The 27,745-nt window shown below is 35.7% G+C and overlaps 1 protein-coding gene across 10 annotated transcripts in view; it reads left to right on the top strand.

The window, feature by feature from the left end:
• RYR2 (ryanodine receptor 2) overlaps positions 1-27,745 on the top strand; it is a 394,099-nt gene that overhangs the window by 53,676 nt on the left and 312,678 nt on the right. Inside the window, exon 1 of one of the 10 annotated variants that reach the window (XM_027684635.1) lies at positions 24,154-24,190. The exons of the other annotated variants lie outside the window; for them this stretch is intronic. Coding sequence (XP_027540436.1) covers positions 24,176-24,190 — 15 coding nt within the window. The 5' untranslated portion in view covers positions 24,154-24,175. Of the gene's footprint in view, positions 1-24,153; positions 24,191-27,745 lie in introns of those variants that run through there. 10 annotated transcript variants of the gene reach the window in all.

Genomic DNA, 27,745 nt, shown 5'->3' with positions numbered 1-27,745 from the left:
TCCCATTTCAATTTGAAAAGTCAGACATCCAAAAAAAGGTGGCCTTTGCCTAAATTAACAAGGTTAAGCTATAAATGGAGTGAATAGCAGAAATCATTTTTTGTATGTCTTCTTTTACAACCTATGTAATAACCCAGAAATAAACCTAAATGCTCTTAAAAGCCTCAAAGACAGTTTCCCTCAGTGTTATTTTGACTCTTAGTTTTAATTGGAAAAATAGACATAGGATTTTTAGTCTATAATTTTGGTGCTACCTTTCAAAATATTGCATTTATTTTTATTTTGGAAATCAGCACTTGGCAGAAGCTTTTCAGCACTCTTTACATAAAAAAATAAACAAATAATCAAAGCAGTCAGCAAGAGACAAAAATTCCAAGAGTTGGACATGTTGTTTCGTATTTTATGGGTTCTAAAACTTTGCATGATTGTGCTAATTGGGAAGGACTTCTGTTTGTCATCTTTACCAGGGTTTCAAATACTAACACATGGACTTAAGTAAACTTGATTTTCCAAAGGGGTGAGAATTTTACTTTTTTTATTTCTCTTTATTTGGACTTGTTACAGTTATGAGCACCAACACACTCAAATGCTTAGTTCAGCGTATAGCAGATGGGGAGTTAGTTCTACAACCGCCTTCTTGACATTAAAGCATCTCATCAATCGCAGCGTGCACTCAAGCAGCTGCAAGTTGAGCCTGCGATATTGATCTGGCAGACTGTGGAACTCCTCAACTCTTCTGTCATGCTGTATGGATCTCATCCAATTCAAATGCCACATATTTATTATGATGACAGCTTTTGCAGTATGGTTTTTTTGAATCTAGTTCTATGACCACTATATATATAATATGTTTATGACTACACTTTTTTTTTTTTTACTCATTACAGTGTAGCCTGGTAAATTTTGTAGTATTCAAGGGCAGTCTTTGACTTATTTTACAGGTGCTTCTTAAAATGACTAAACTGATGTTATGCAATTTAATAATTTAATTAAGAAAGACTTTAACATAAGCCTGTGGAAGCACAAAAACCCATATAGGGTTCACACTGAAAAACAGGGAGTTTTGCTTCCTTGACAGTAGTTTTTTGCTCATCTATCAGTAGCAGCTATTAAGCCTTGGTAAGGCCATTTTTAGCCTTACCTCTTAATTTGTGATAGAGACTTTAGTATTATTTGCTTAGAATGATACTCTAAAATCGGAATGTAATTTTAATATGCTTGGTCATGAAACTTCACCTTTTAGCCTTATTTCATAAGATAAATGATATTTTAAAACCAAAATAATTGAAATTTGAATTCAGTCTTTTTGTGTATAAGCAATGAAGTCAAAACTTTAATAAGGCCTTGTTTGTCATTTTTCTTTTCCAATATTTTATTATGCTCCATATTTTTAAGAATAATAGCCTTAAGAAAGAAGTAATCTTTTTCCTTTGAAGTTAAATAGTCATTGAGTATATGCTCCTTAATTTTCCTGTGTTATATACATACCTTTCTGGGATGTACAATCATGCTGACGGTAAGATACTTATTGCAGTATAATTTATTGCTAAAATACCAGAGATACATGGCATTTTTATAATTTTATATAATTTTCTAATTGTAAATAATTACATTAATTACATTGCCTTAATGATGAGAGTAGAGTTGTATTATTTCCTGTGAAAGCTGCAACCTTTATGACAGCTGTGTGAGTTAGGTATAGTTATGTATGGCAATGGGGATAAAAGGAGTGAGTTCATTGTACAAAAAACCAGTCATTCTAATGTCTGATCCTTCAACTTTGTACTTCATGACCCTTGGGTTACTTCATTCCTAAATCCTTGCCTAACATCCTACCATCTTGATCCTGCAGAAATTTAAGTGTGCTTGTCTTTGTGCACAAGGAACTTCCATGTTGCTGTTCAAGCTTCATACATGTAAGTGCCTTTGTAAATGCTTGCAGGAACCTTCATTGGAAGTTGCTGCAGGACTCATTTCTTTCAGAGTTCCTGATTAAAGCTATACACTTCCACTTACCACAAGCTATAAGTCTTTAGAAGTTAATTATTACAAATAGCTTTCTATTGGGCCATGTAAATTATGCAGACCTAATGGAAGTAACCATGTGATTGTCAGTTATGTTCTTGTCCTGAATTATGGTATATAATCTTGTTAGTATTTTGTGCATGATTTGGGAATGGTGCCTGAGTTAGATGACCATCATCTGTAAGAGAGAAACTTGTTCTGTTTGGCTATCAGAAAGAAATAATGTGTCACTGAGCACTGTAAATATTACTGCTTTACTGAAAGTCTTTGTTTAGGTGGAAAAAGTATTCCTAAATTAAAGATGTGTTTGCAGATATGTTTAGGATGCCCTGAATATTAACATTATTTGATGTGACTTCTTCCAGTATATGAATCTGATTCCGTGACAAAATTGCATTAATATTATGTAATTCTCTGGCTTGTTTCCCCTTCTGGTCTGCAGACTTCAAATTCCTATTCTAAAATTTATTGCAGTTTGTGGGAAATCTTTCAGCTGATTTCTAAGCAAAAAGGTTTCTGGGAAGCAGTGTTTTACAGGATCAGGTATCTGTAGTATTTAGTAATGTCTACTGAAAAACTTTTTAATTGTTCAGGGGAAAATTAATGCCACGCATCAGTAATCTGAATGCAAGTACAGTGAAAAACTAGTTACCTTAAATTCTTTTTATATATACCAAGTTACTTATTGCATTATTGCTTTTAATAGCTGCTTGTGCCCGGTTTAATTCCTAGAAATTGCTTTTCTTGTCCAAATCTGCACATGAGCAGAAAAAATAGTGATATTATTTGCTTAAATGTTTTTCTTGACTATATCTAACTGCAATAAGGCTGCACCTAAATAATTTTTCTGTTCATCAATATTCAGTTATAACTTTTTTGCAATAAGTATATGAATGTTTTTATCACTGGAAACTCTCTGCCTTTCCTTTATTCTGAAGATGAACATCTAAGGAAAGCCCATGTTTTGTCTTGTTTTCTTTCGATTTTGCCTTTTAGAGGGCATATGACCGTATCCAAAGCCTGTAGTGAGTGTTCAGCATCTGAATGTATTTGTGTCAAACGGCTGCAGTGATAATAGGCTGCGGATGATGCAGTCTGCATTGTTAAGTCTTCAGGGAGCTTTGCTCTGATAAACCAAGCTTCATTCCACTGCCGCATTTCAAAGAATAAAGGGAACAGAAATGAGCAATGTTATAAGTCCCAGATTAAGTTAGAGAGATGCACAATGTATGAAAGAGCTTTTTGATCCATGACTAAATACACAATTTTTCATGCGTGTTGTCTTTGTAAGAAAATAAACGTTATTATTTTGGAAAGTCTCTTACCTCCCCCAGCTCCTTGCACGTTTAGTCTGGGTTCAGTAGGAAGGCTGTCAACCACATATAGTGGGGCTACAATATTGCTTTATTTTTTTAGTGAAGCTGAAAGAAATGAAGCCTTTATCCTGCATTCCTTTTGGTCTTGTGTTTTGAATGTACTGTGAATTCCTATTGCTTTTCTTAATTTTATACCAATAAGCTGATATAACTTGTATAATAAAGAAATATAATGCAAATATCTCTTAACTTTACACAACTAGCTACTAGAATATGGATAGCATGGGATCTGAAATTCGTTTGTCTGTTCCTTTGCTTCTCTGCTGAGTAATTGTCTAGAATTGCCTCCAGCAATGGGCTTAGCTTCTGACTCTGGCTGTGGCAGATATGTACTTTGTTAAGAATAGGGGTACAGTTGGTATGTTAAGAATTAAGAGATTTTGACCTTTTCTGGATGTTCCCTATTTGAATAAAATTTGATGGTGTGATGGCAGAGAGGTACTTTTGTTCTGCAGTCTTACTTACAGAAACTGAGTCTCAATTTCTGGATGAGGACTGGTAACACAAAGTACTGATTGGCACTGCTGCAAAATTCTGACTCAGCAGTTCTATCCTTCTCCGAGGAGGTGTCTGTGCTGTTCTCTTGTAGCTCTCCCAAAAGATGCAGGCGGGTTCAGAGCCCAAGTAAAAGGTAACTTTTTGGCAGGAGCTGAGTTCAAGTAGCTTAGAGTGCCTTTAACAAATACTAACTTATTTCAGCCTGAACTCCTTGATCTTATGGTTTACCACGGCGTATGGAGACATCAGCGGTCCTTTTATGTAGTTATTGGCAGCATAAAGAAGCCCAAAGCTGCATAAGAACCTTTGTGTTTTAGCCCTTTGGTAGCAAGGTGTTTTGTTTCTGTTTATTAACATGAAATGTGAATTTGAAAGACTCAATTTCTGAACAAGTATTAAGAGGATTTTTAGAAGCCTTGCTTTTAGAGAGTGTGTTGGAATAAGGGGAAAAGTGAAACTTAGCAAAAAACTTACTTTTTTTTCTTCTTTGTCTCATTGTCTTGTAAACATTTATGTTTTGCTAGCAGAATCAGATCAAGCAAATTGTACCTGTGGTAAAAGCTGTAGCAACCATAGACTTTCACAGCTGTACTTCAGTTTCAACAAATAAATATTGAAACAGTAGCTTGAAAACTCCTTGCAGACTTTTTTTTTCATGGTTGTCCTTGAACACTATCCAATTGTTGTTTTATTATAAGCCTGAATTTTTTGCCCATGTTTTTCTTTATATGGAGACTATGAAAATTATGAATAGAATTTATATAAATTTCAAATTTTTTTGTTTCATGTGTATAATTTTATAATATTTAGAACTTTTTTTGGTTTATATTATTATGTCCACCAGCCTTTCATCTTGATTATGCCCAGATTAGTATAGCATCTTAGCAAGCTAGGAAACTTAGCAAAATTTACTTTTAGGTTGGTTTAAGTTGTAACAACTAAGTGAAATTTATCATGCAGCTATCCTTTAGCAAAAACATTACACAAAAACTTGTTGCTATTAAAGTGATAGAGATGCAGAGTTCCATTAAAAACTTGATAAAATTCTGCTCTATAGTCAGGTATGTAGAACAGATAATGAACAGAGATAACTATTTTAATAAACTTTATAATATTTCAAAATTTCTGTATAACTTTAATATTTATAAGTTGAAATTTGGTTGCCAATTTCACTCTATCATCTCCTAATGACAATTGCAAGTGTCAAAACAGCCAACTGTATGCTTACATCAAGTTCCTTGCATGAGAAACAAGTGAGTTCACTTCTTGTGCTGCTTTTGTGAAGTTGCCGGGATAATACAGTGGAGGTGGAAAGAAGCAGTGGAATATGAACACATTTGTATATGTATGTATTGGGAAAAAGGAGGGGGCTAATTAGTCATCCAGAGTCTGGAATATGAATGCAACACAGTGAGCTAGCTTGAGGTCCTGGATGGTAGTTCTCATTGCTAACGGATTTTTGCATCTAGCTCTACGTTTCCTGAAGAAATAAATAAGAATGTAGCTCTTAAATGCAAGAAGATTATGCTAGTTACCTCTAATTTGGATTATTTGGGGTTCTACTTAACTTCTTTTATTGGTTTAGTGTGCCAGTGGATGGAGTATGGAAAGTCTGCAGGGTTACATTCAACTAGATAAATCTTTTTTGCAATATTTGTCTTAAATCCCCCCACCAATCATTTCTGAAGAATTATTAATACAAATATTTATAAGAGTATTTGATAAAAAATGCAATATCTGAAAAAAGGAGATACCATCTCAAATTATGCAATAAATAAGTCAGTTGGTTTTTGTCATAGTTTTTAAAGAAAGTTAGCAATGTGACAGATATTGGTTGCCATTGCAGGGGATGCATTTTTAGTTCTTAGTTGAGACTCTGTTCAATTGCTCTTTCTCTACTTTTTGTCTTCTGATATTTGTTGCTTTCGTAGCCTGTATCCAGAGGGCATGGCAGTATCACAGTGAACAGCAACAGCATAAAAGGTAGTATAACATATTTTAAGGTGTAATAGACTACACAGCCAGGAGGATCTACTGTGATTTTGTTGTCTAACCTTTAGCACGGAACATAAAACATCACTCCATTCCAAGTTGCCTCTAATCTTTGAACAGAAAAAAAATCTCTGATCTTAGTATTTTGTTCATAATTAAGCCCTTGTAAGGTTATGTATGCATATCAAGTAGTGATAAATACTTAGAGTGAAATTGTTCTTACCAGTATTTAATATATATGCTATTTAACTTACAAAGCTCTGAACAATAAAGTCCTATGGAAGTCATTTGCACATTAATGAACTCTATTTTTCTGTTTTTCCTTTCTTTGTATTTAATCTGAAGAATTTTTGTGATTGCTTACTGATTTTAGGCTTTATGGGTGTTTGTGTTTTTTTTTCTTATGTTTTTAAGGCATGGTATGTTCTTTTGAGAGCCATCTGATTGCTTAGCATATGAGATTAGAAACTCTCAGCAGAGATTTTGAACTGTTGTGATACATTGTTTTTCATAATAAGGAAACTGGACGGATTAAATTATTTTGATTCTTCGAGGCAGCTGTAATTCTTTCTCACCCCTCCTTGAAAGCAACATCTCTGTTGAGAAAGTGAAATTCAGAGTAGGGGAAGTGATGGCAATATGGATTTGAGTGGATCAAACTTTGAGGAATGGGAGACGCTAAGGGTCAGAGCAGAGGGGGAAGAGCAGAAATCTGAATTTCCCCATGGATTTCAGGAAAATCCCTGTGGATTTTTGGGTCCTGCATGTTAAACAGCATATTTTTCCTGCTTCTTTGTGCTGACAAATGGTTTTCACCCTCCTGCTAATCCATAATTCTCTGAAGTAATGCTCAGGCTTTTTGTGAGTGGTATTTATCCTGCACATCACTTGTCCAAATTGTAAAGGCACCACTGATGTGTTCCCAGATTAAACGATGGCTAAAGTGTAAGAATAACCCTAGGTATGATGCCTTTCAAATTAAAGGTGGTAGAATCTATATTAAAAACATTTCGTTAATAATGCCAATTCATGTAAGCAAGAGTTGTTTAAAATTGATTGCAGCAGATTTGATATTTACTCATGATTTGATGAAGGTTGCTCCACAAGAAGATTCTTTTTTCTACAAAACAACCTAGTCTTTATTAAAAATAAATTAGCTGTCATATAGTATTTCCTTTGCTACTTGTGAATCATCTGTGAAAAGTACATGACTTTCAAGTAAGAAGATTTATTGTGGCCATCTTGATTTTCTTTTTTTGCTTCCCCTTTGAATGAGGTAAATGCATAAACACTGTTGGAAGACAGACTGAGTAGGATGCTATATATTATTTACTAATGGCCACGTATTTCAGATTTCAGTTTAATTTAAGTGAATCAAGACAAAGCTTTTGCGGATCTCCAGAAGGGTGAAATCAGCCTGGGAAACTTAGTAGAGTGATGGTAGATGAAAGTTAGCAAAGACACAAGTGAGAACCTGCTTATGATTCAGAGACTGTACTTTTATGTACTCCCCTAATTACGGAGGTTTCATCAGGAAACATTCTTTAAATTTTCCTTGTTAGTTGAGTAAAGAAGATTATCTACTACACAAAACCCAATAAAGAAGTATTAGAAAAGCAATGAAAAAATATACAGAAAAACAATTATTGTAGTGAGACTGATTTGCTGTTATTATCACTTCAGTATGGTGTTAATGAAAGAAGTTCATGTAAGGATACAAAACAACTGTTGTGAAGACAGAATTTCAAATGTAGACAAAGTGTCTGATGTACAAGGCAATTTGGCAATGTTTTAAGGACCTTTCTCTTGATAACTGTAATATTGAAGTTAAAGTGCTTTACATGAGGATCCCTTAGCACGATTGCATTCTAGGAAAGGCCTTGGATGAATTATGCAAAGTAATGAAACATATGGTGAAGGCTGGTCAGATACTATTCTTGATATGTTGCTTAATGTGTGGTGAAGATGCATGGAATGTTTTGAATTTGAAGATGGGTGTTTTTACATGCACTGTAAATTTAAAAATAGCAGTCCTTGTATAGATGCACTGGAGTTGGAGGTGTCTACAATGCAAAAGAAAAGTTAGTTTTTTGAACCCCAAATCTCACTGTGCTGGCTTAGGTGCTGGCCAGCACCAGCCCAGTCACTTGCTCACTCCCCATCCTGAATGGGATAAGGAAGAGAATTGGAAAAGCAAAAACAAAAAAACCACTTGTCAGTCAAACTAAAAATAGTGTAATTAAAGTGAAGGAAAGAGGTGGGACACCCCTTCTACCCCAAGTGATGCAAAAGCCATCACACCACCTCCCAGAAGCTGACTGATGCACAGGGAGCCTCCAGGCAATGACAACTCTGTCCCTCAGTTTTTGTTGATGAGCATGACATTACATGGTATGGAAAATCCCTTTGGTCAGTTAAGTTCAGCTGTTGTGGTTGTGTCCACTTCCAGCTGCTTGGCCATCCCTAACCTGCTTGCTAGGGTGTCAGAATGAGAAGCAGAGACACCTTGACACCATGCAAGCACTGTTCTGCATTAGCTAAAATACTGGTTTGTTATCCCCACACTGTTTCAGGCACAAATCCAGAACATAGCACCTCATGGGCCACACTGAAGAAGAGTTAGTGAAACGCAATAGTCACTTATCTGCCTTAGACACTTCTGAAGCATGCTTTCTGTAGTACAGAAATGCTGAAAGTAGTGTGCGTAGACTTGTTGACTAAAGTCTCATTTCTTTATCTGTGTTCATGAGGAGTAGCACATTCATCTTACTTGTGCAACTTTGCATATGTTGAGGTTGTTTGTAGGAAAAGTATCAAAATCATCTTTACACTATAGAATTGGTGATGTTCAGTATCTCTTGTTTCCTCTTCTGTTGCACTGCTGTCTAAAAGATGGGGTAACTTGGCAGATATCATAGTAAAACAAATGCTTTGAAGCTGAGATAACAAAGTGTTTTGAAATTGAATTGATTCTTGGATTAAGTAAAATTTTACAATTATTTTGAGAAACTCTGAACCTCAAGCAATCTGACATTTAAATTCATTTCTGCTCATGTTCTGTCATATGTTTTTAAAACCTAAAAAAATTATTCATGGAAGTAAAATTTTATAGGGAAACTGTTGCAGTCAAACATTGCAAATCACTATTGGGGGTTTATTGTCCTTTGTTTCCAGTTCCGTTTCTCAAATGTATTGACCTTATTCAGAAAAGACGTTGTGGGATAATGCCAATTTTCTTTACCCTCTTGGATATCTAAAACTGCTATCCTAGTTTTCTTGTATAGATAGTCTCTTGTTTCTGTTTGCACTGGAAAAGGAGGCTGAAAATAAGAGGTGGTGAAGATCAATCATCTACACAAATTCTTACTTATTTTAGAGACAAGAAAGAGCCTTAATAAATTCTGTTACTGCTATTCTAATGTTTGGACCAGATAATGCACTAATTCAGCTTTAATTACAGCTGATTAATTTCTTCAGTGTTGAGCACATGGGATGTTAGGAAAATTGTTTGCCTGCAGCACCTTTGTTTAAATAAGCAGTGACGTGATATATCAACATTAAGCATGACCTTAACTGAAAGTTAGCATTTTTTCCCTGTTTTGGGGTCAGTTTGTCATAGCATTGGAGGATGCAGGCTGCAAAGAAATTAAAGATTTTACTTTCCAGATGTTATTAATTTTAATGAGAAATCAAAATTCTTCTTAGCCTACGAATTCCTTTTTAGCTATTTTTATTAAGATTTTTCCCTTTGCATGTGTGAATAGTACCTTTAAGTTCTCTAGGCACCAAAGAGCTATAGAGATTTCTGTTTCTAATATATGTTACAAGTGAAAAATGGATTGTTTTAAATTTTAATAAGTGCACACTGATTTTTAGGGAAAGTTTAGATGCTAAATGAAAATTTGTAGTCTACCTAGTAAATGTTGCTATCATTTCCCTTAAAAATTGCCAATCACACTGGGTAGAATTAATTTTACCTTGATATAAGCATTGAAAATAGATCAAATAAATTGCACTTCACAAGGGTCTGTTTTCCTTGTCCTGATCACAAGATGAGCTTCATGTAACTAGTTCAGATATCATTATCTACATCATGGTTGTCTACAAGATATATTTCATTCACTTTTATTGAACTGGGGTAGGGGAGGTATTTTTCATGGTTCCTGTCCCAATGTTCATTGTTGTTTTTCTAAGCCCTCAGTCTTCTTTTTAAAGGAGACCATTTATAGAAAGTTTTACTGCAAGACATGTATGTGCTCCTGTCCTGCCACTTCTTTTATTAAGCCTTTCTATCTGTTCTTTTTATGAAACAAGACTATAATGTTTCAGGAGTACGAAATATAGAGAAAGTGAAGATAGTCCCTGCACCAAAGAGGTCTAAATTTGAAAACAGGAAAAGAAACCAAGGTCAAATATGTCAGTATGATAATTATGATCTTATGCCAATAGCCTAATAGTGACCTGTATGTTTTGTGTACAGAAGAAATTTTGCCGAAAGCTGGGCTAAATGCTTAATTGTAGTTATTACCAGGTAACAAAAAAAATTAATTCAGGACAAAAAAGCATATCCCATTTTGGAGTGGAAAGCCTGGTGGTTGTGTGAGTAGTGGCAGTGCTGCCTCATGTCTCAAATGGCCGGTTTCAGTGATCTGATGGGATGTCCTGTTGAATACTTGCCTGAATACTGTCATGTGCTAAGTGAAGCCAAAAGCTGTGCTGTTTGATGCTTTTTATGGTGATTGTCATTATCGGGCATGGATAGCAAAGCAGACGTGTACAGATTAGGTGATTTTGCAAGGTTGTAACATACTCTCAGGGGCAATTCAGACTTGTGTCAAAAGGCTAGCAAAAATCTAATGCTGTAGAAAATTTTGTTAGAAGAGAAGATAGTTATAGCTTTTTAATATGCTATTTCTTTTTCTTCTTGAGCTTTTATCAGGATTCCTTTATTTCAAGCTGCCATTGCATGAGGAAACAAATAAGAGCATATTTCATGGAAGTCTCTGTATTTAGGTTTTAAAGAGAGCTACCTGCCTACAACTTCTGCTGGCATTAGTTGAACCCACAGTGCCCAGTACTTCTGAAACAGTTTTTCTTAATCTAACTTAAAGAGTAAACATGTGCCATGAATCTGACTTCTACCTTGCTGAAAACAAACAAAACTTAAGACAGAAAAATATGTTGTCTCCTGACTTGGGAGGGGGAATAGTTAGTGTACAGTATTTTTATGCAGTCCTGACTGCTGTCTTCTGTCCTCCTGCTACAAGGATTCAAGTGCCCATGTTGTGGAACAGATTAAATTAACTGCTGTTGCTTAATACTGGCCCTTGTTTTCCTTTTGTTACTGGGTTATTTCCACCTTGATGCTCACTGCCCCATGGCTATGCTATTTGGAGGGGCAGCATGGGTGGGACTGAGGAGGGATGGCTGAGGAACTGTAAGAGGGGTTGCAAAGAGATGGGATGAAAAGGAAGTAAAGCTCAAGGGGAGGAATGGGGCTGCTGGAGGAATGAATGCCCCTGCTTGTTTTAGTGACACCAAGTTAATGTGAAATCATGTCTTTTCATGCCTGTTCTAACAGACAGGTCTGTTTCTGATATGATTCCTGAATCCCCAGTCGTACCACCAGTGCTTGAAGAATCACATGGAAGATATTTAATATTATGTTAATTTTTAGTAAACTTTCTTTTGCCATTAAACATAAGGGTCAGAAGTCAGAGCATGGCTATGGCCCTGCACTGCTAGAGGAGTTGGTTACCCTTACCTTCTGGTCCTAGCATGTTGTGTGGATTTAGTCCCACAGGTATAGAAGTACTCAGGTAATTCAAATGTTGCATCATTCACTTCTTGCATATGATTAACTAGATTACAATCTGATCATTTCATTATTTGTTTATATGATCTATGCTATTTGATTGCATGGTGGCTAGTTTTCACATTAAAACTAGAAAAGTCAAGCATGAAACCTTAGAACAATTGTGTGGTTGATATTTTAGCTAGACAAAGGCCATTTCTTTAACATTTGAAAATTAAAGTCCTCTTATGTGTGACCCAATCAAAATCAATGCAGAATATATTTCAGATAAATTTATCTCAGTTTTGAAACTTCTTTGTCCCTGGTAGTTTGAAAAAGTGTGATAATAAAATATTACCACAGCTCAACCTATTTGTACATATATGTGGATACTCCAATTTCAAGCTTTTTAATCTATTTTTACCATTTTATCGAGAATTAAACAAATGAAAATGGAATCCTTGGAATTCAGTAAAACTCTTGGTTGCTTTATTTTTGCATCAGGAACCTCACTTTTATTTTTCTGCTGAGTATGGAAATGTATTTGCAAAATTTTGCTGTATCGTCTACATTTGAAGAGCAAGACTGGCAATATAAAAAGAGATTTTCTGTCTGCCTTTGTCTTGAAGAGGAAATAATTCTGATTCTCTTTCTTCCTGTGCTACTGTGATAAGCTGAAAGAACTGAAGTGTACACTTGCTAGCATAAGGTGTGTTTTAAAATGCACAGCACTGTGTATTAGTATCAGAATTTTATGAAATATTTTTAGTAACTGTTTAGTCATGGCCTTTCATGAAAGGTTTTGAACTGCATAGCTTACATTTCAGCGGTTTATGTTGTGGAACCACTGTTCTTCCCTTTCAGTTGCATACAAGACTTCTGGCAATTTTAGCAATTATGTGCCTGAGGAATTTATATGTAATATATCTATTCTTTACTAAGCCTTAACTTCTGTGGAAGAATTTATTGCAGAAACATAAAGTGATTCACAGAGGTACTAGCTAAGGTTCTCCAGTGGTCCCTAGAACATCTGATTAAGGCTGTTAGAGAGTAAGTAAAGAGTAAGAGATTAATAATGTAGGCTTACAGTCCTTGGCAAAAGATCATGGATTGATTGCTGAGTATTTGTAATTTTCTGCTAAAATCTGGCCACTTCTCAGAACTTGGATGTTTGACTCTTTTTTTCCCAGTTTCCTCACTTTGTAGCTGTAAATAATGGTATTGCTTTAACTGTAAAGCTGCTTTTAAGAATTATACTTTGTATTTGAAATTAATGGCAAATTAGAAAATTTGTGGAAGTGCTATTTGTTTAATATTAGACCTGTAGTTTTCGATTCATTTTAGTGGAGAACACTTTGCGTATAAATTGTCAGTGCAATTCCCCACTCTCCTGTCTGGGGTGAACATCAAAAAGACAAAAATTCTTTATTGGGATGATGAAATTTATTTGATATAGATGGAGATATGATGCACTTCCATCTGTCTTGGCTTGCCATTTTTTTAGTATCTGGATGATATTGAATTTGACTTCATGCTTGTTCACTACCTCTGTCTATTAGCTCCCTTTTTTCTTGACACTGCTTTTCTGCAGGTTTTCCTTCAACAGAGCTGAATAGTGATGTCTGTCAATTTTGTTGTTAAAAATAATATTGGACAGATTTTTTTTTCTTGAAATAAACTGCGATACATAAATTTTGGATACTATGGAAGGAAAATGTATTAGCTGGTATTTAATGTTTCTTGATTAGTATTCCCTTTTTTTTCACTATACCAAAAAAGCTAGTCTGTCATGCATTTATTGGTACAGATAGAGTTCCCATGATCATCTACCTGTTTTGCACTTGAAGTGAATTTAGTGTTTATGAAAGGCTTCAAGAATTTGGCATTAACAAAATTCTGTCTGAGCAACCTGCAGTGTACATGGAATTTTTTTTGTCTGTTTCATGGTCTGCAGCTCTTCTGTCGAGGAACCACATGTGAGAATGAAAAAACAAAATTTTGTTTCATTTTTTTTAATCTTGTTATTTATTTGTGGGAGAAGATTTTTTTTTCTCCTTTTTTCCTCTTTTCTATTATTTTTGGTTGTTTTTTGTCTTCTTGAAGATATTGATGGCTTGTATAAGGTTACTGTCAGAAATACTAATTAAATTTAATAATAGTAGTTATTTTTAGGTTTATTTGCTAAGTAGAACTTGAACAGTGTTACTTTTCCCTGTAATATCTAGTGAAAGGAGAGCTTTGCACTCCCACTTACAGTTCAGCACTGAAATGAAATACATAATTTATGAACTGATAAACAAGCTTATAATGTCCAATAGAATTTTACTTCTTATGCCTTATACATGTCTGTAGCTACAGAGGACAGAGAATGCACTCGTGGCAATTTGTTGGCATTTTATATAAATTCTGCTTTTTCATAAGGCTAGTAAAAATTTTGTACTTCATTCTGATAACATCTTTTAAATCTTTTATGTATATTAATTAAGTCAGATTACTGTGTAGAATCATAATATTTGGAAAGAAATGTGATATTTTGAGTCTAGCTTTTACTCTGCATATTTTTTTCAGGGAATTTGTTTTGTTTTTATAGAGCCATAACATATGTCATACCTGCTGCTATTATCTGTCCTTGCCCCCATTTAAAAAAATAACTGTGAGGAGCTTTAAGCAAATGCTGTTCTGCAGTCACTGCTCTATTTAGACTGAATGGGCAGGATTAATACATAATGCTATCAGGGTTTATTTGTATATAATATTGTATATTATATTGAAACCATATAATAATATTAGACCAACGTGGGGAGACAAAAACATGAACCGTGGAGCCTTTCATGCCAGACAGAAAAGATTCTGGACTTTGTTTCCTAGATAGGGTGAAAAAATACTCTTATAATATAGCTAAATCTGTTTTTCTATAAAAGTGCATACATGAGTATCATGTTATATGAGATAACCTTTAGTATAAACTGAGATGATGTCAGGAGACCATTTTTTGAAAAATACTCTGCTCAACCTGTAAAGGAGATAATTTTTTTTCCCAGAAATATTGGGAGGAACTGAAAAAATGAAGTATTCTGCAAATTAAGTGTCTGGAATTTTTAGACCTGCTGAAGGAATAGACATAAATAAAATGTTCAAACTAGAAATCAGGCAGCTTAAAGCCTTTAAGAGGCCTTAAGAGAAAAAGTTTGATGTACATAAAAATGTTATTTCTTGGGATTTTAGTTTATTTAAAAAAAAACCCCAACAGATTCTAATGTTATTGATATGTTAGTGGTGTAGAAATAACTTTTTATTTGATTTCAGTTTGTAGCAGAGGAAAAGCATCACTTGCAGTTATTCGGTAAATTAGTCCAGGGATTTGAGAAGGGAAAAAGCTGTGCTCGATACTTCTGCCTCAAAACAGTAGGTGTATTATTTTGTAATTGATCTTGCCGACAAAGTTGATCTCACATCTTGGGTTTGCAAACCTGATTAGAGATTCAGTCAAGTATCCCAAAGCAGAAGAGTGCTAATTCTGACATTAAAGTTACTCATGCAGCTTTTCAATTGTAGAATAAACTAAATGTTAAGACATGGATTTCATATCTGCAAGAAATTAAAATGATAGAAATCTCAAAGATCATTTGCAATTAAAAAAGATTTATTTTGCAGTTTTAAAGTTTTAAATCATATATTCTGTATGTTCCATTCAGAGTATTAATCTCCCAGTAGAGAAATATTACTGCTGTTTTGCAAATTGTTAGCAAAACTCAATCTGTTCAGGGAAACTCAAAGCAAAATGAAGCAGAGGAAAAGGAAAGTATGATAGAGAACTTTTTTTTGGTGGTAAATAAAAAGACAGTGTCTTCTTAGTGTAGGAAAGTTTTAAGGCCAAAAGGAAATCTAATTGCTCTGAAAGGAATAATACATCAGAGAGGGAAAAAATAGAATTACAGAAACTCAAGAAATATTTTTTGTGAACATATATATTAAATAAAAAATAAAATGTAGTTTGAAAATCAAAATAAATTTCCTAATCATCATAATGATTAGCTTCTCAGTTCAGATCTGTGTAAGAGAAACCAGGTGCATTTAAGATGGAGGGAATTTAAGGATATAATATGTTGTGATATCTGCAACAGCAGGGGATTTGTTCCTTGACCTAGGAAATCCCTTGTAGTGCTCTTCCTATATTATAAGCTTCTCTATTCTAGGACCTATTTTTTTTTAAATGTTGCATAGTAGAAAGTATAATTTAGATATTTAGATAATTTAAACTGATTTCTGAAAATATTTTACTGGATTGTTGGCTTCACCACAGACTTTCAGTGCTTCATGCAGTTTTTCTGGTTCCCTATGCTGAATACTACCACTACTAATAGTTTTGATTCACGACTTTGTTTTAAGGGTGGTATTTCAACAGTAGTTGTGAGGCACTCAGGTAATTAATCATTTAGGAACTTAATGTTACTCAAGATTTTGCTACCCAGCTGTCTCTTTGAGGCAATGACTTTTGGTCTGACAAAAAGTGGGTTAGTGGTTTCTGAGTGGTGCTAACCAATGCTTCTCTGCAAATTCGTGAGGAGGAAGGGTTTACGACTCTTTCAATAAAACCCAGGCAGCAGGTCTTGGTGCTTCTGCAGTCAGGTAGGCAGTCCACGTCAGGATCTGGATGAATCAAGGGCAGCTGTCTCTGCAGTAGGTTGTTGCTGAAAGCTGCCAGAATAGCCAAAAAGCCTCTAGTAAAAGCATAAACCAACAACACTGTTAAAAGCATAAAATAACACCAATAGAAGCAGAGGAATCTGATAAGAGATGGCTCACTCAGTCTGAGTCAAACAGGGTGCTGTGGGTAGTCTTAGTTCATGGACTTTTCAAATAGACCCAGAATTGACTGGTGACTGAAACTCGGCAGCTTTACGTGATTCTAAACAAATTTAGTAATAGGTCCACAGTCAAGTGTCATTATTTTAATGTAATTATCAGTTCAGAATGATTGAGAGCCTTTATTAGCTTTGTGTCACAAAGTCCCAAACTAAAGATTTTCAGAATGAGGGAAAAGAATGAGTTTAATTATATCCTTTGTGTACCTCACTCTGCTTTCTTCTATTACTTAATTGCCCAAGCTGATCGATATTTCAGTTGAGAGATGGGAAACACAATCCTGACTTTAGAGGTTTTGGCAAGTTATGGACAGCCTTTTTGGCCCTGTTGTGTCCTTTTTTGTAATAGTGTCCTCTTTTTAAAAAGTTTTATGCATTTACAAAGTAGTGTTACGATGTATTAATGTACTATGTTCTTATCCTCATAAGATAAGGGGCTATTATTCCTAGGTAAAAGGAACTGAGACAGAATATTTATGGTCATCTGAAAGGAGAAAATATTTAGTCCATTGCCTTAGCTAGAAAGCCATCACTTCTCTGCACGTGCATTTTCTGTTTCAGCTAATTGAAATATTTGAACAGCTGATGGACCTTCACTCCCTTTTCCTATGATACAGCATTTATGAAATAGAAAAAAAAAATCCATTTTTTCCTGTTACTTTATCTCAGTAATGAATGAAAACAGCATCAAGCTGATTAGGGATAGCTATTGCTTCTGTATGGTTGGCAGCTGTGCTTCTTGTCTGCTGAAGAAGTTGTTTGTTGCTTGGTCAGGACCAAAAGGCAGCTTTTAGCATGTTCTGGGGAAGGGGTGCAGCCAAGTGACAAGGTCATTTTGGTCTCTCCTGGCTTCAGGACAAGTTTATACTGTGAGCTTATAGTTGATTGTTTGCTTATGTTTGATTGTTTGATTTTGAGGAGTGAATGGAATTACTGTTCTGATTTTCCACCAATTTGCTTGCAGAGGGAAGAAGAGTTAGGATGGCAGAATAGGAAAAACTAGACTGAATCTCTCTGTTTCTCATTTTTGGATGAGTAAGGGCTGTGATGATTTAGTCCTAAAAGTCTTCTGCCCAGTATGATGAGACATTTCAATTAAGTGTTATAAAAGGTCTGTGTGTGTGTGTCTGTACACCAGGTATTTATAGAGTGATAGCCCTCAGAGGTATTTATTGTACTTTGGATCCCCATTATGTTATACACTGCACAGATGCATAACAAACATCCAGCTCTTGCTATGTGTTTATTTCCCAGGCATAAGGCAAGATTGATTCTAAAGGCAGATGAAATGTAGAGAGGCACACAGCAAAGGGACACACACACACACACACACACACACACAAATTTATCTTTGTGATCCCTTCACAGATTGCTATGGCTGTCCAGAGAAGGAGTAAACACTATGGTGGAGGATTAATTTTATCTTGAGTATCTCTCACCTTTCAAGTGCAATATGATCAAAGCTAATGTTGAAGCAGTGCAGTATTTAAAGGAGTCTGTTTTCATTTAACTGGGCCATCTGATTTTGCATTCATTACGTAAGGATAATGTTAATTTTATGACAATAACTTTAGTGCTTGTTGCTACAATAGTTACTTGCTCTCTGGGAGAAACGTTATATGTCTAGGAACACTGATGCCCTTCTAGAGAAACTGTCACTTTGAAAATCTTTTATTATACAAGCAAAAAATATCAGTAGTTTTATTACTAATGATCACTTAGCCTCCTGTTTAGAAGCTGCCTTGGGGACTCCTTTTCCTTCCTCAACCACAATTGCATAGCAAACTCTGGCAACAACAATTGCTTATTCATGGAAAAATTAATGTTAAGTAAGAAATATATGGTTTTCTAGTTGTATAGAATGCTTTTATGTTGTTTTAATTTTTAAGTGTATTTCTCTGTTCAGCTTATTCTGTTCCTTAAATTAATTTTGAGCTGACAGGGATCTACTGCAGTTTGTCTACCATCTTAGAATAGAAAAGTACATGCAGCTGATTTTTCATTCAATCATCTAGCCCCACAAAAATGCTGAAATTAAGAAAGGAGCGTTGCTGGAACTATTTCCAAAATCTAGGTGACAAAGGGAAGCCCTTTATACTATGGACTGGCTTATTATACTTTGAACATGGTAACTGTGTCCTCTTAATTTTCACTATTCTGTTTTTACAGTTTACTTAGACTTCTTTATTTTAACATGTTCTTTAGAATATAACAAGTTAAGAAATGCTCTACTGGGTCAGACCACTGGTCCATCTAGCTCTGTATTCTGACTGGCAGTAACGTGCTATTTCAGGATGGTATGTGGGCCTGTACACCTTCTACAGTCTGTTTCCATCGTACGTCTCCAGCATCTGTAGTTGCTGCACTGGGACTGTTAGAGGAGACATCCATGAATGTTCTTTCTTTATTGTCTTTGCGTGGAGAAATTATTGACCACCAGCTTTTGTCACTGAATCGCTGAATGATTGGTGTAAGAAGGGACCTCTATAGATCATCTAGTCCTGCTAAGGCAGGTTGGTTAATCCAGAACAGATTGTACAGGATCACATCCAGGCAAGTTTGGAGTATCTTCAGAGGAGAATCCAAAGCTTCTCTGGGCAGCCTGTTCCAGTCCTCTATCGCTGTCAAAGTAGAGAAGTTTTTCCTTGTATTCAGGTGGAACTTACTATGTTTGAGTTTGTGCCCATTGCCCTTTTTCCTGTCTCTGGGCATCACTTGAAAAGAGCCTGACTCCATCCTCTTTGATACTTACCCAGAAGATATTTGTATGAATTGACAAGATCCTCTCTCAATTATCTCTTCTCCAGGCTAAACAGGCTCGGCTCTCTCAGCCTTTCCACATAAAGGAGAGGGTCCTGTCCTCTAATGATCTTTGTAGCCCTCCACTGGACCTGATCCAGGAGCTCCATGTCTTTCTTGTACTGAGGAGCCCAGAACTGGACACAGCACTCCAGATGCGGCTTATTAGTGCTGAGTAGAGGGGCAGGATCACCTGCCTCAACCTACTGGCCACCCTTTTCCTAATGCACTCCAGGATACCATTGACTGCTTTGACTGTGGGGGAACACTGCTGGCTCATAGTTAACTTGTCTGCCATGACTCCCAGGTCCTTCTCATCAGCAGGTCAACCCCAAACCTGGCCTGCTAGATAAGGTTGTTCCTCCCTAGATTCTTTATATTTCTATACAATACCCTGTGAGAAATTCCAGAAGTTAATTATAGACTGTGTTCAAAACCAAAAAATCACCCCAACAAAAAACCAATGTAAAACCCCCATAACCCAAAGAAACCCCTAAAATGGGTGAGTGTGTTTCTTTCAGTCTCTTGTAAACTCTGCAAGTTCTCCTTTTTCCCCTTATTTTCAGTTTGTTTGATCTGTCATGGTTTATGTGCTTTCCTCTTCCTTTTTGGATAAGTTTCCAGGTTTTTTAAACTGTTGACCTTTTCACTGAGATTGTCTCCTTTACTCTTTTGTTAAGAAGGTCTCTATCTGCTTGTTTTGCTTTCTATTAGAACTGTGGTAGGCAGTTTTATCTGGTCATCTAGTACGTTGTTTTTGAAACAGCTCATGCTTGCATTCTCACATGCTTTTTCAACCACTCCTTTTAGTTTTTTTTCATTTGGTTTGAATTCTTGTACCACTTCTATCTGTGTCATTGTTGGAAATTAAATATCATTATGCTGGATTTATTGAAATACTCCATTTTTTTTTAGTGTTATTTTTAATTATATTGTGATTACTTTTAAACATCAGGTTTTTCCACTTACAACTTGATACAAGTCATTTGCTCCACTTATGACTAAGGTCTGAAGAGCTTCTCTTGGGGGTTTTAAGACTAGTTCTTTTAGGAACCAGTTACTGCATCCAAAAAATTGTATTTCTGCATCTTGTCCTTATGTGACATTAGTCCAGACTGCGTATGGGTAGTTGAAAATTGCTGCTTCTGCATGTCGAGTTTTTTGTATCTCAGATGCCATCTCCTTATCAAAGTCTCCTATCTAACATATTTCTAGGCTTCTAATACTGTTGTAGAAGCACTTATCAGTACTTTGTTGTTCACTATTGTATGTGCTGGTCAGCTGACATTGCAGGTGACTCGACTTGCTTTTTGGTTAATTCCTTATTTCCCCAGTTCTTTGTACATCTCCTCTTGTCACCATTATCTGGTGGCTGCACTGAGACTCAGCCTGTTTCTTGGGCTGCCGTGGAGGTCCTTGGCTTCAAACAAACTGAAAAACACCCTTTCTACACTCCTCTTCTTCCTAGAGTAACTAAAGGTATGGTGACCATGATCACCTCTCTTTCTTGTCCAATTATAACGCATCTAACTTCTTGGCAGGTTCTGCAGTCTTTAGATCTGGTGGATGAATTATTTGTCAGTCCCTTGGACTTTGCAAACCATCTCACATAATCTCCCATTGCCAACACTGGCTTTTGCCTATTACAGAAATTCCCATGACCGCAGAGCCCCCTCAGTACAGGAGGAGCCACCAGCATGAGCTGTCCAGAATGAGCACCACTACTGCTGCATCATTCTGCTACATCTCATATGCGCACTTCTTTGTGGAGGGTGCTTTAGTAAAATACACAAGAGTCAGGGCAGATATCACTTGTTAGTTCAAAATGTCATCAGTGTTTCTTTCAATGAATGTAAATGAACAGAATGTTTTTTTGTTTCACAGTAAATTAGCGCAATGATAAATGAAAGTGATCATTGTGTAAAAAATGCCTGTGCTCTATGTTTTTTATGTATTAGTTTTGCATAAGTATTCATACAAAAGAAGATGAAATAGCTCTGTGATTGTACTGAAGGATCAGGTTTGGCCCAATACTGATAGTAGTCATAAATCTAAATTTCTGAATATTTAAAACTTATTCTTTTTTAATAAACCTTGAAACTTTGATGAATTCAAGTAGTATCTTTTAACCTGTGCCAATATCATGTTCTAATTCAATATATTTGCTTTTTATTAAGCCCACATAACTGTTTCTATTTATTGCTCCATATGCTGATGTGTTCTGATATTGAAATAGTTAATGATTATTTTTCATATCACTAATTCCAGCCTATTAGTTAATGTTTTGTATTATTAGTAGTACTATTTATTCTGAGCATACAATAGGTTTAAAACTAAAACTCAGAAACATGTAGGAATATAAGTATTAAAATATTTTTACTTTTTGGATTAGGTAAGAGGGGAGAGGGTTAAATACCTTCAGCATAGTTTCATTTTAACTCATAATGTTTACGAATTGATTATTGCTTATTGAGGAGATTTTAGAAAAAAAATAATTTGGCTTGTTATAGGAAAAAATAGATTCCTTTTCCCCCCTTTATTTACCTAGATAAAGCTCTTCCACATTTCAGAAAATTTAAAACTGTCACAATTAATTTGGTCTATAGTCAATATTACAAAAATTAATCACTGTCCTTTTTTAAAAATGGGCTCTATCTGTATTTCAACTATCTATGCTTCACAGTATTTAAGATGCAGCTTCAAATTTTAGTTTAGAGTGTTTATTAGTTGGAAATTATACTTTTTATATAGGGCTTACAACTGGGCAATCTTGAGGAGTGAAAATTTAATTTCCAGTATTAGTGCCTTGGAAATTACATTATGAATCAGAGCATTTTATTATGATGGTTTTGCCAGCTTATGTATGAGATATTTTTTTGCTAAGCTGTGTCTGAAATCACATACAGAAAGCACTTAAAGCAGTGGTTAACTGTTCATAGAACAACATTGTCATAATAAATGTTGCTTGTTTATTCCTTTAATCTCAAATTGGTTCAGAGAAGAGAGGAAGAAACCCTGTAATGTGAATGGGAAAACAGAGATGCAGAGAAGTGGCATGATCTTGTGAGGATATAGAATTGAGTGCATACTTTAATAGAGCTAAAGTTTATATACTGACTTGTTTATTCACAGTTTGCCATCAGACCTGTTTTGTTTTCACCTGTGGCATAGACATCTCAGCAAAATATTTTTACTAACTTCCCATTTATTTGAAGTGATGTAAACACTGAAGGGCTACTTCTTTGAATACAGGCATCTTGAGGTAGCTTTTTTTCTTCATTTCAGAGTCCTCCAAAAGGAGGACTCCAAAAGCAGATGGCTCTCTGGAATGATCTGATGAATTGCTGAAGACAAATCAGCTGTCTAGGCTATTTGGTCGGCACATCAAACTCCTGCAGATGGTTACACATGTATTTGAAGAGAAAAATTTATTTTTGTGTTCTTATTAGTGCTGAGTTTGTTGCTTAACTAACACAGATGTTTAGCTAAACAGTTATTTTTAATAGATTTTAATTATGTTCAATTATCCAAGTGTAGTCTACATAATTCCGCAGGTAGTCCACTGTCCTGTAAGGAGCAGGGACAGTCTCCCAACAACTTTAAAATTAATAAATCTGCTAATTTAATTGAAAGAAGAGAGGTTTCCTTATTTCAGTATTGAAGTCTAAGACCCAACCATCAGCTATCCTCCATCCAGATGACACATTATGACTTTCTTATAGGTTGGTCTGCTGGATGTCAGGGTTTTTCCCCTTGGACTTGTAGGTGTTGTGCTGTCTTCTGAAGAACCAGAGTTATTTCCTCTCTAAGTCCACCTCAGTTTTTTATTCTGTGCTGTTTTAAAAATCTGTTTATGATATGCTTAATTTTTCAGAGATACTTGCAGTTTTAATCCATACTTGGCCTCTGTGTTTAAATGTTCTCATGTCTCTTTGCCAGTTTTTTAGCTTATGAATACGGGTTTGATGTCCGAGAGTTGTCTGTTGTTTGGCAGTTGACAGTTTAATGTTAAATTTGCGTAATAGCAAAACTTACTAAAGCATTTCCATTTTGCGCAGGAGGAGATCTGATTTCTTCTGTGAGTGAAGGGAAAAAGAAGTGGTCCATCATGCTTATATTGGTTCAGTGTAATTTTTTTTGGCCATTCATAAGAATCTACCTATAACTGTGCATGTTCTAGAGTAGAAAATGCAGTTTACCATTAAAGTATAACCATGCGTAAAAGTCTGGAGGCATTACTCTTATCTCCTTTTTTTTTTTGCTGCAAGAAGGTGATGATTAAAAAAAACAGGGGAAAAAACCCCTTTCCAAATTAAAATTTTATCTTATTAAGTTGTGGATTTTTTACCCTACCAAATCAATAAGCCTTTTATTGAGTTTCAGCAACTCTCAAGACCTAAATTTATCAAGACTGTTCAGATAATTTCCTGCTTTCATGGCTTTCTGCAAAGAATGTGTAAATTATATCTTTATAATCTTTAATTATGCTGAGCCTTAGGAGCTGTTACCAAGCATGCTAGAAAGTCCTCCATAACTTGCTTGATTCTGTGTATCTCCTATTTTGTGACTGGATTGAACAAGACAAGACAGCAAACACAAAAATATTCTCTCTTTGCTGTGATTTCTTCTTCTGCCACCGTCAAGTCAGGTATTCTTAGCATTTCAGTGTCCCTTCCTTCCATGCTTCTAAAAGCCTCTTGATGGTGTTACCTTGCAGAATCCTTGATTGTCTGTAGCATCCTTCAGTTAGGAGCCTGGGATATATGATGTCATTAGCTTGCTAAGCAGTGTTTGTGACAGATTGCTGTACTTGTGGGATAGTGGTCATGTGGCTGCATATTGTAAAGCTTCCAGCTATTGTGTGCCACTGGATGATACTATACTTCTGTTAGTTTCTGCTGTGCTCTTTGTCTCACAGACCTCTAGTTTGAAGAATATTTTTCTCCTTTGTATCCTTTTTAATCAATAAGTAGTTTATTAATTTTGCACCTCTGTTTCCTATGTTACTGCAGCAAGAAGGGAAGTTTATGGATTTTGTTAAACATTTTTTTCCTCATGTACCACTGTATTTTGGTTGAAATACAAAAGGGATTTTTTCAACTAGAGCAGTCTGAAATATAAGAAAGTCCAAGGAAAGTAATACAACTGATGAATTGCTGTTATTTTTGTGATAATTTGACCTCTGTCTAAAAAAGTGGTTGTAGATGCAGATTTGTAATGGGGCAATTTTAGAACTTGCAGATACTTTTTGAGCTTTAAATAGCATGTTCTATAGGCCATGAGTTGGAAGGATGTGGGAACTACTTTCTCTGTGTTAGTTCCTTTAATCTGAAGAATCCATCTGCTATTCTAGCAATATAAAAGGAGAACTGGAAAATAAATGTGGAGGAATTGTTCTAAATGTGGATTATTTACAGTAATATAGCTCGTGTTTGTATTAGAGCTAAAACCTAAAATTCTAAATAGAGAGTCAATTGACTTATCCACAGAGCTGGAGATGTTTGTGCCAGCATTTACTGTGGCCTTCCTACCCTCCCAGAGCCTCAGCCCTGACTGACAGTGCCTGTTTTGCAGGTATGGGAAGAATTGAGTGCTTGTGAATTCAGTCACTAGCATCTCTGTAGAAACTACAGGGCCTCGCCAATAATGTAGACATCTGTAGTGCCTTTGTTTTCCTGTTTGTTTTTTGTTTGATTGTTTTATTTGTGACCCGTAAGACAGCTATCAGAAGACACCTGTCACTTACTGTCCCTAGTGGTTGGCTCAGATAAGAATGAACAGCTACAGTGTTCTGTCTCCTGAACCATTCTATATTCTTAATGCTGCCTTCTCTGGTTAGGAAGAAAGGAGGCCTGTCATTAATGAGGTATTACCATGAAGTTAGTTGCAGGAATGACTGTCATCAGGCTGGTCTCTGATGCACTGTGGCAGAGTCGTGTATATTAATGAAATGGAAATGAGGGTTTGGCTTTCTGCTCTTTTTAAAGAGCATCTTTGGGATGACCTAGGGATTTCATTAAAAGAGAGAGGAAGATATATCAATATATTAAGTGACCCTTTGGGACTTGTGTCTCACCACCCTTCATTCAGTCTCTGGAATGGTCTACCTGCCTTTGACTTCATCCTGTTGGTACATGTGTCTTCAAGCAATTAAAAAAAAAAAAAAGGCTCATCTGTACTTGCCCTTCAATGCTTACAGCAGTTTATAATATGACATGAAGGAGAAGACTTCAGAAGATTTCTGAAGTCCAGTGGTATTCATGAGATTTGAGTTTTTGAAATGAATACAGTAAGAGGCAGCCAACTGTAAGTTGGGATGTTTGGCGGTGAACAGTGCAATCATGTTGTGGTACTTGGCCAGAAGACTCATCTAGCCTCCAGTGGTTTCACAACTTGTGGAGTCAGAGGTGATGTCCTTGTGTTTAACACAGTATATCTAACAACGTAAGCAGTACAGCTGTCTGCTGGAAATAGTGTCAATGTGTGGATGGACAAGCCAATTAGCATTTTGGGGGCAGAGTTGTAGTCCAGTGTCTGTTCTCAGAATTGACTTGCCAGTCACCTAAATCCTACGTGCAGCAACAGTGAAATTCCATCTCTTCCTTCCTCCTCTGAAAATGCTGCGTTTCTCCTTTTGAAGTGAGGATGATGGCCCCCTTTTAATTTACTAATGGGTTACTGAAATGAAAGGTAGTCCATTATTTTTTGCTAATATCAGCTCAAGTCTTTTTCTTGAGCTTTTTTTTCTCTCTGATGCATTCCTGCATAGTTAAAGCACATTACCAACCCAAATGTAGGATTTTTGGATGAGGTTTTCTAACAATAAAGTCAATTTTAATAATTACCTGATCTCTGTCTAAAAAGGCATTTGAAAAGAGACACCCTGTGTAACTGCTGATTCATATGGTTACCTCCATTTATGTACAGGCTTAAAGTATAGATGGTTTGCTTTCAAACTCAACAGAACACTGTTACTATGCAATGATTTAAGTGATTTAATTATAATTTACCACATTCTTTATTATTGATAGAGGCAAATTTCTCAGGGGCCAAACTTTGAGAACTGCACGGTTGTGGATCGGTAATATTTTTATTTTCTTGGGAGTCTGTACATCTTTTTCACCCTGTTAATCCCTCTATTCCAGTGATTTTGCTAATTATTTACTGCTTTAGATTTCAGCTGTCATATTAAAGCATCAACTTCATTAGTATGATAAAGTGCTTACTTTCTTATCATAGCTCGCCACTGATGCAGCTTTTCTCTATATTCCCATTTTAATGACATTGAATAAAAGGAAATAATCTTACCCTAGCAATGTAAGAAATCAGAGACCTCAGCAGATTTTCAGTGCCAATAAGAAAGGACATTACGTTAAGTTTTACACTTAAATAATTTTACATCTTGAAAGTTTGCAGTTGTTTTAGTTACAGATTTAAATATGAATGTAAGTAGCTCTTTGATATGTATGATCACAGCATATAGGTCATATTGCTATTAGGACCTAGTAAGCTGCTTAATTAATTTTTTTGATACACAGATAAAGGACAAAGGGATTGACTTGATTTCACATTTCTGTAGCTCTCAGTAGAGAAGCCATTGCAGCCCCTTGAATTCAGTGTGGTTGTTTATCTGAGATCTGTCAGGTGCTTAGCTGTGTGCTTGCCAGCAGTGTTGCTCTGAACCAGTGTCCTCACTGTGAAAAAGACCTATGCTTGAATAGCTGTGTTTGATAATGCTAAGAGATGTGGTAGGGTGTGGTTCGCTAGGGGTATTTGAGAGGGCTGCCTAATCCTCAGCAAGGAAGAGGTTCCCCCATCCTGGTTCACAGTGTGAACAGTGAGGAATGAGGATCTTGCATTTAAACTCTATCTATGAGTAGAAGTGTTGAGAATTAGAACTAAGAGGTTTTTCTGTCTTCTCTGGTATGTGATGGCTATTGGAATAGATTGCTAATAGAGCTACTGAAAATATTTTTCTTAAAAAAAAAACCAAAAAACCCAAACCAGCCAAAAAACCGGCAACATCTGAAAGGTATGTTTACAGGACAGTCAGCCAGTGGACCACAGCAATAATAAAAATTGTGTTCTTGCATTGTTTGTTGCTGTGAATGAAATGCTTAATTATATATGTTTGCACTGAATGGCTGTATTTTACAAGTTAAAAAATTGAGGCAGGTAAGAATTTGGCAAAACGTGAACATCTAAACGCAATCAGAGTAATTTTCTGTATCAGGAGATCAGAGAGATTTGCTAAATTTGGCACATGCATAGGAGAATATGCCAAAAGATAGCAGTGGTGAGGCAAAAATGTCTTCACAGATGTTTTTGATGAGCTCTGATACTATTATAGCTATAAAATTGACCTCCAGTTAAAGGAAAAAGAAAAGTCCATCTGC

The sequence above is a fragment of the Neopelma chrysocephalum genome, unplaced genomic scaffold (genome assembly GCF_003984885.1).
Source record: "Neopelma chrysocephalum unplaced genomic scaffold, ASM398488v2 Primary Assembly neopelma1_23, whole genome shotgun sequence".
In the NCBI taxonomy this organism is placed as follows: domain Eukaryota; kingdom Metazoa; phylum Chordata; class Aves; order Passeriformes; family Pipridae; genus Neopelma; species Neopelma chrysocephalum.
The sequence above is the reverse complement of the archived record's forward strand: the minus strand, read 5'-3'. Positions and strand labels throughout refer to the sequence as shown.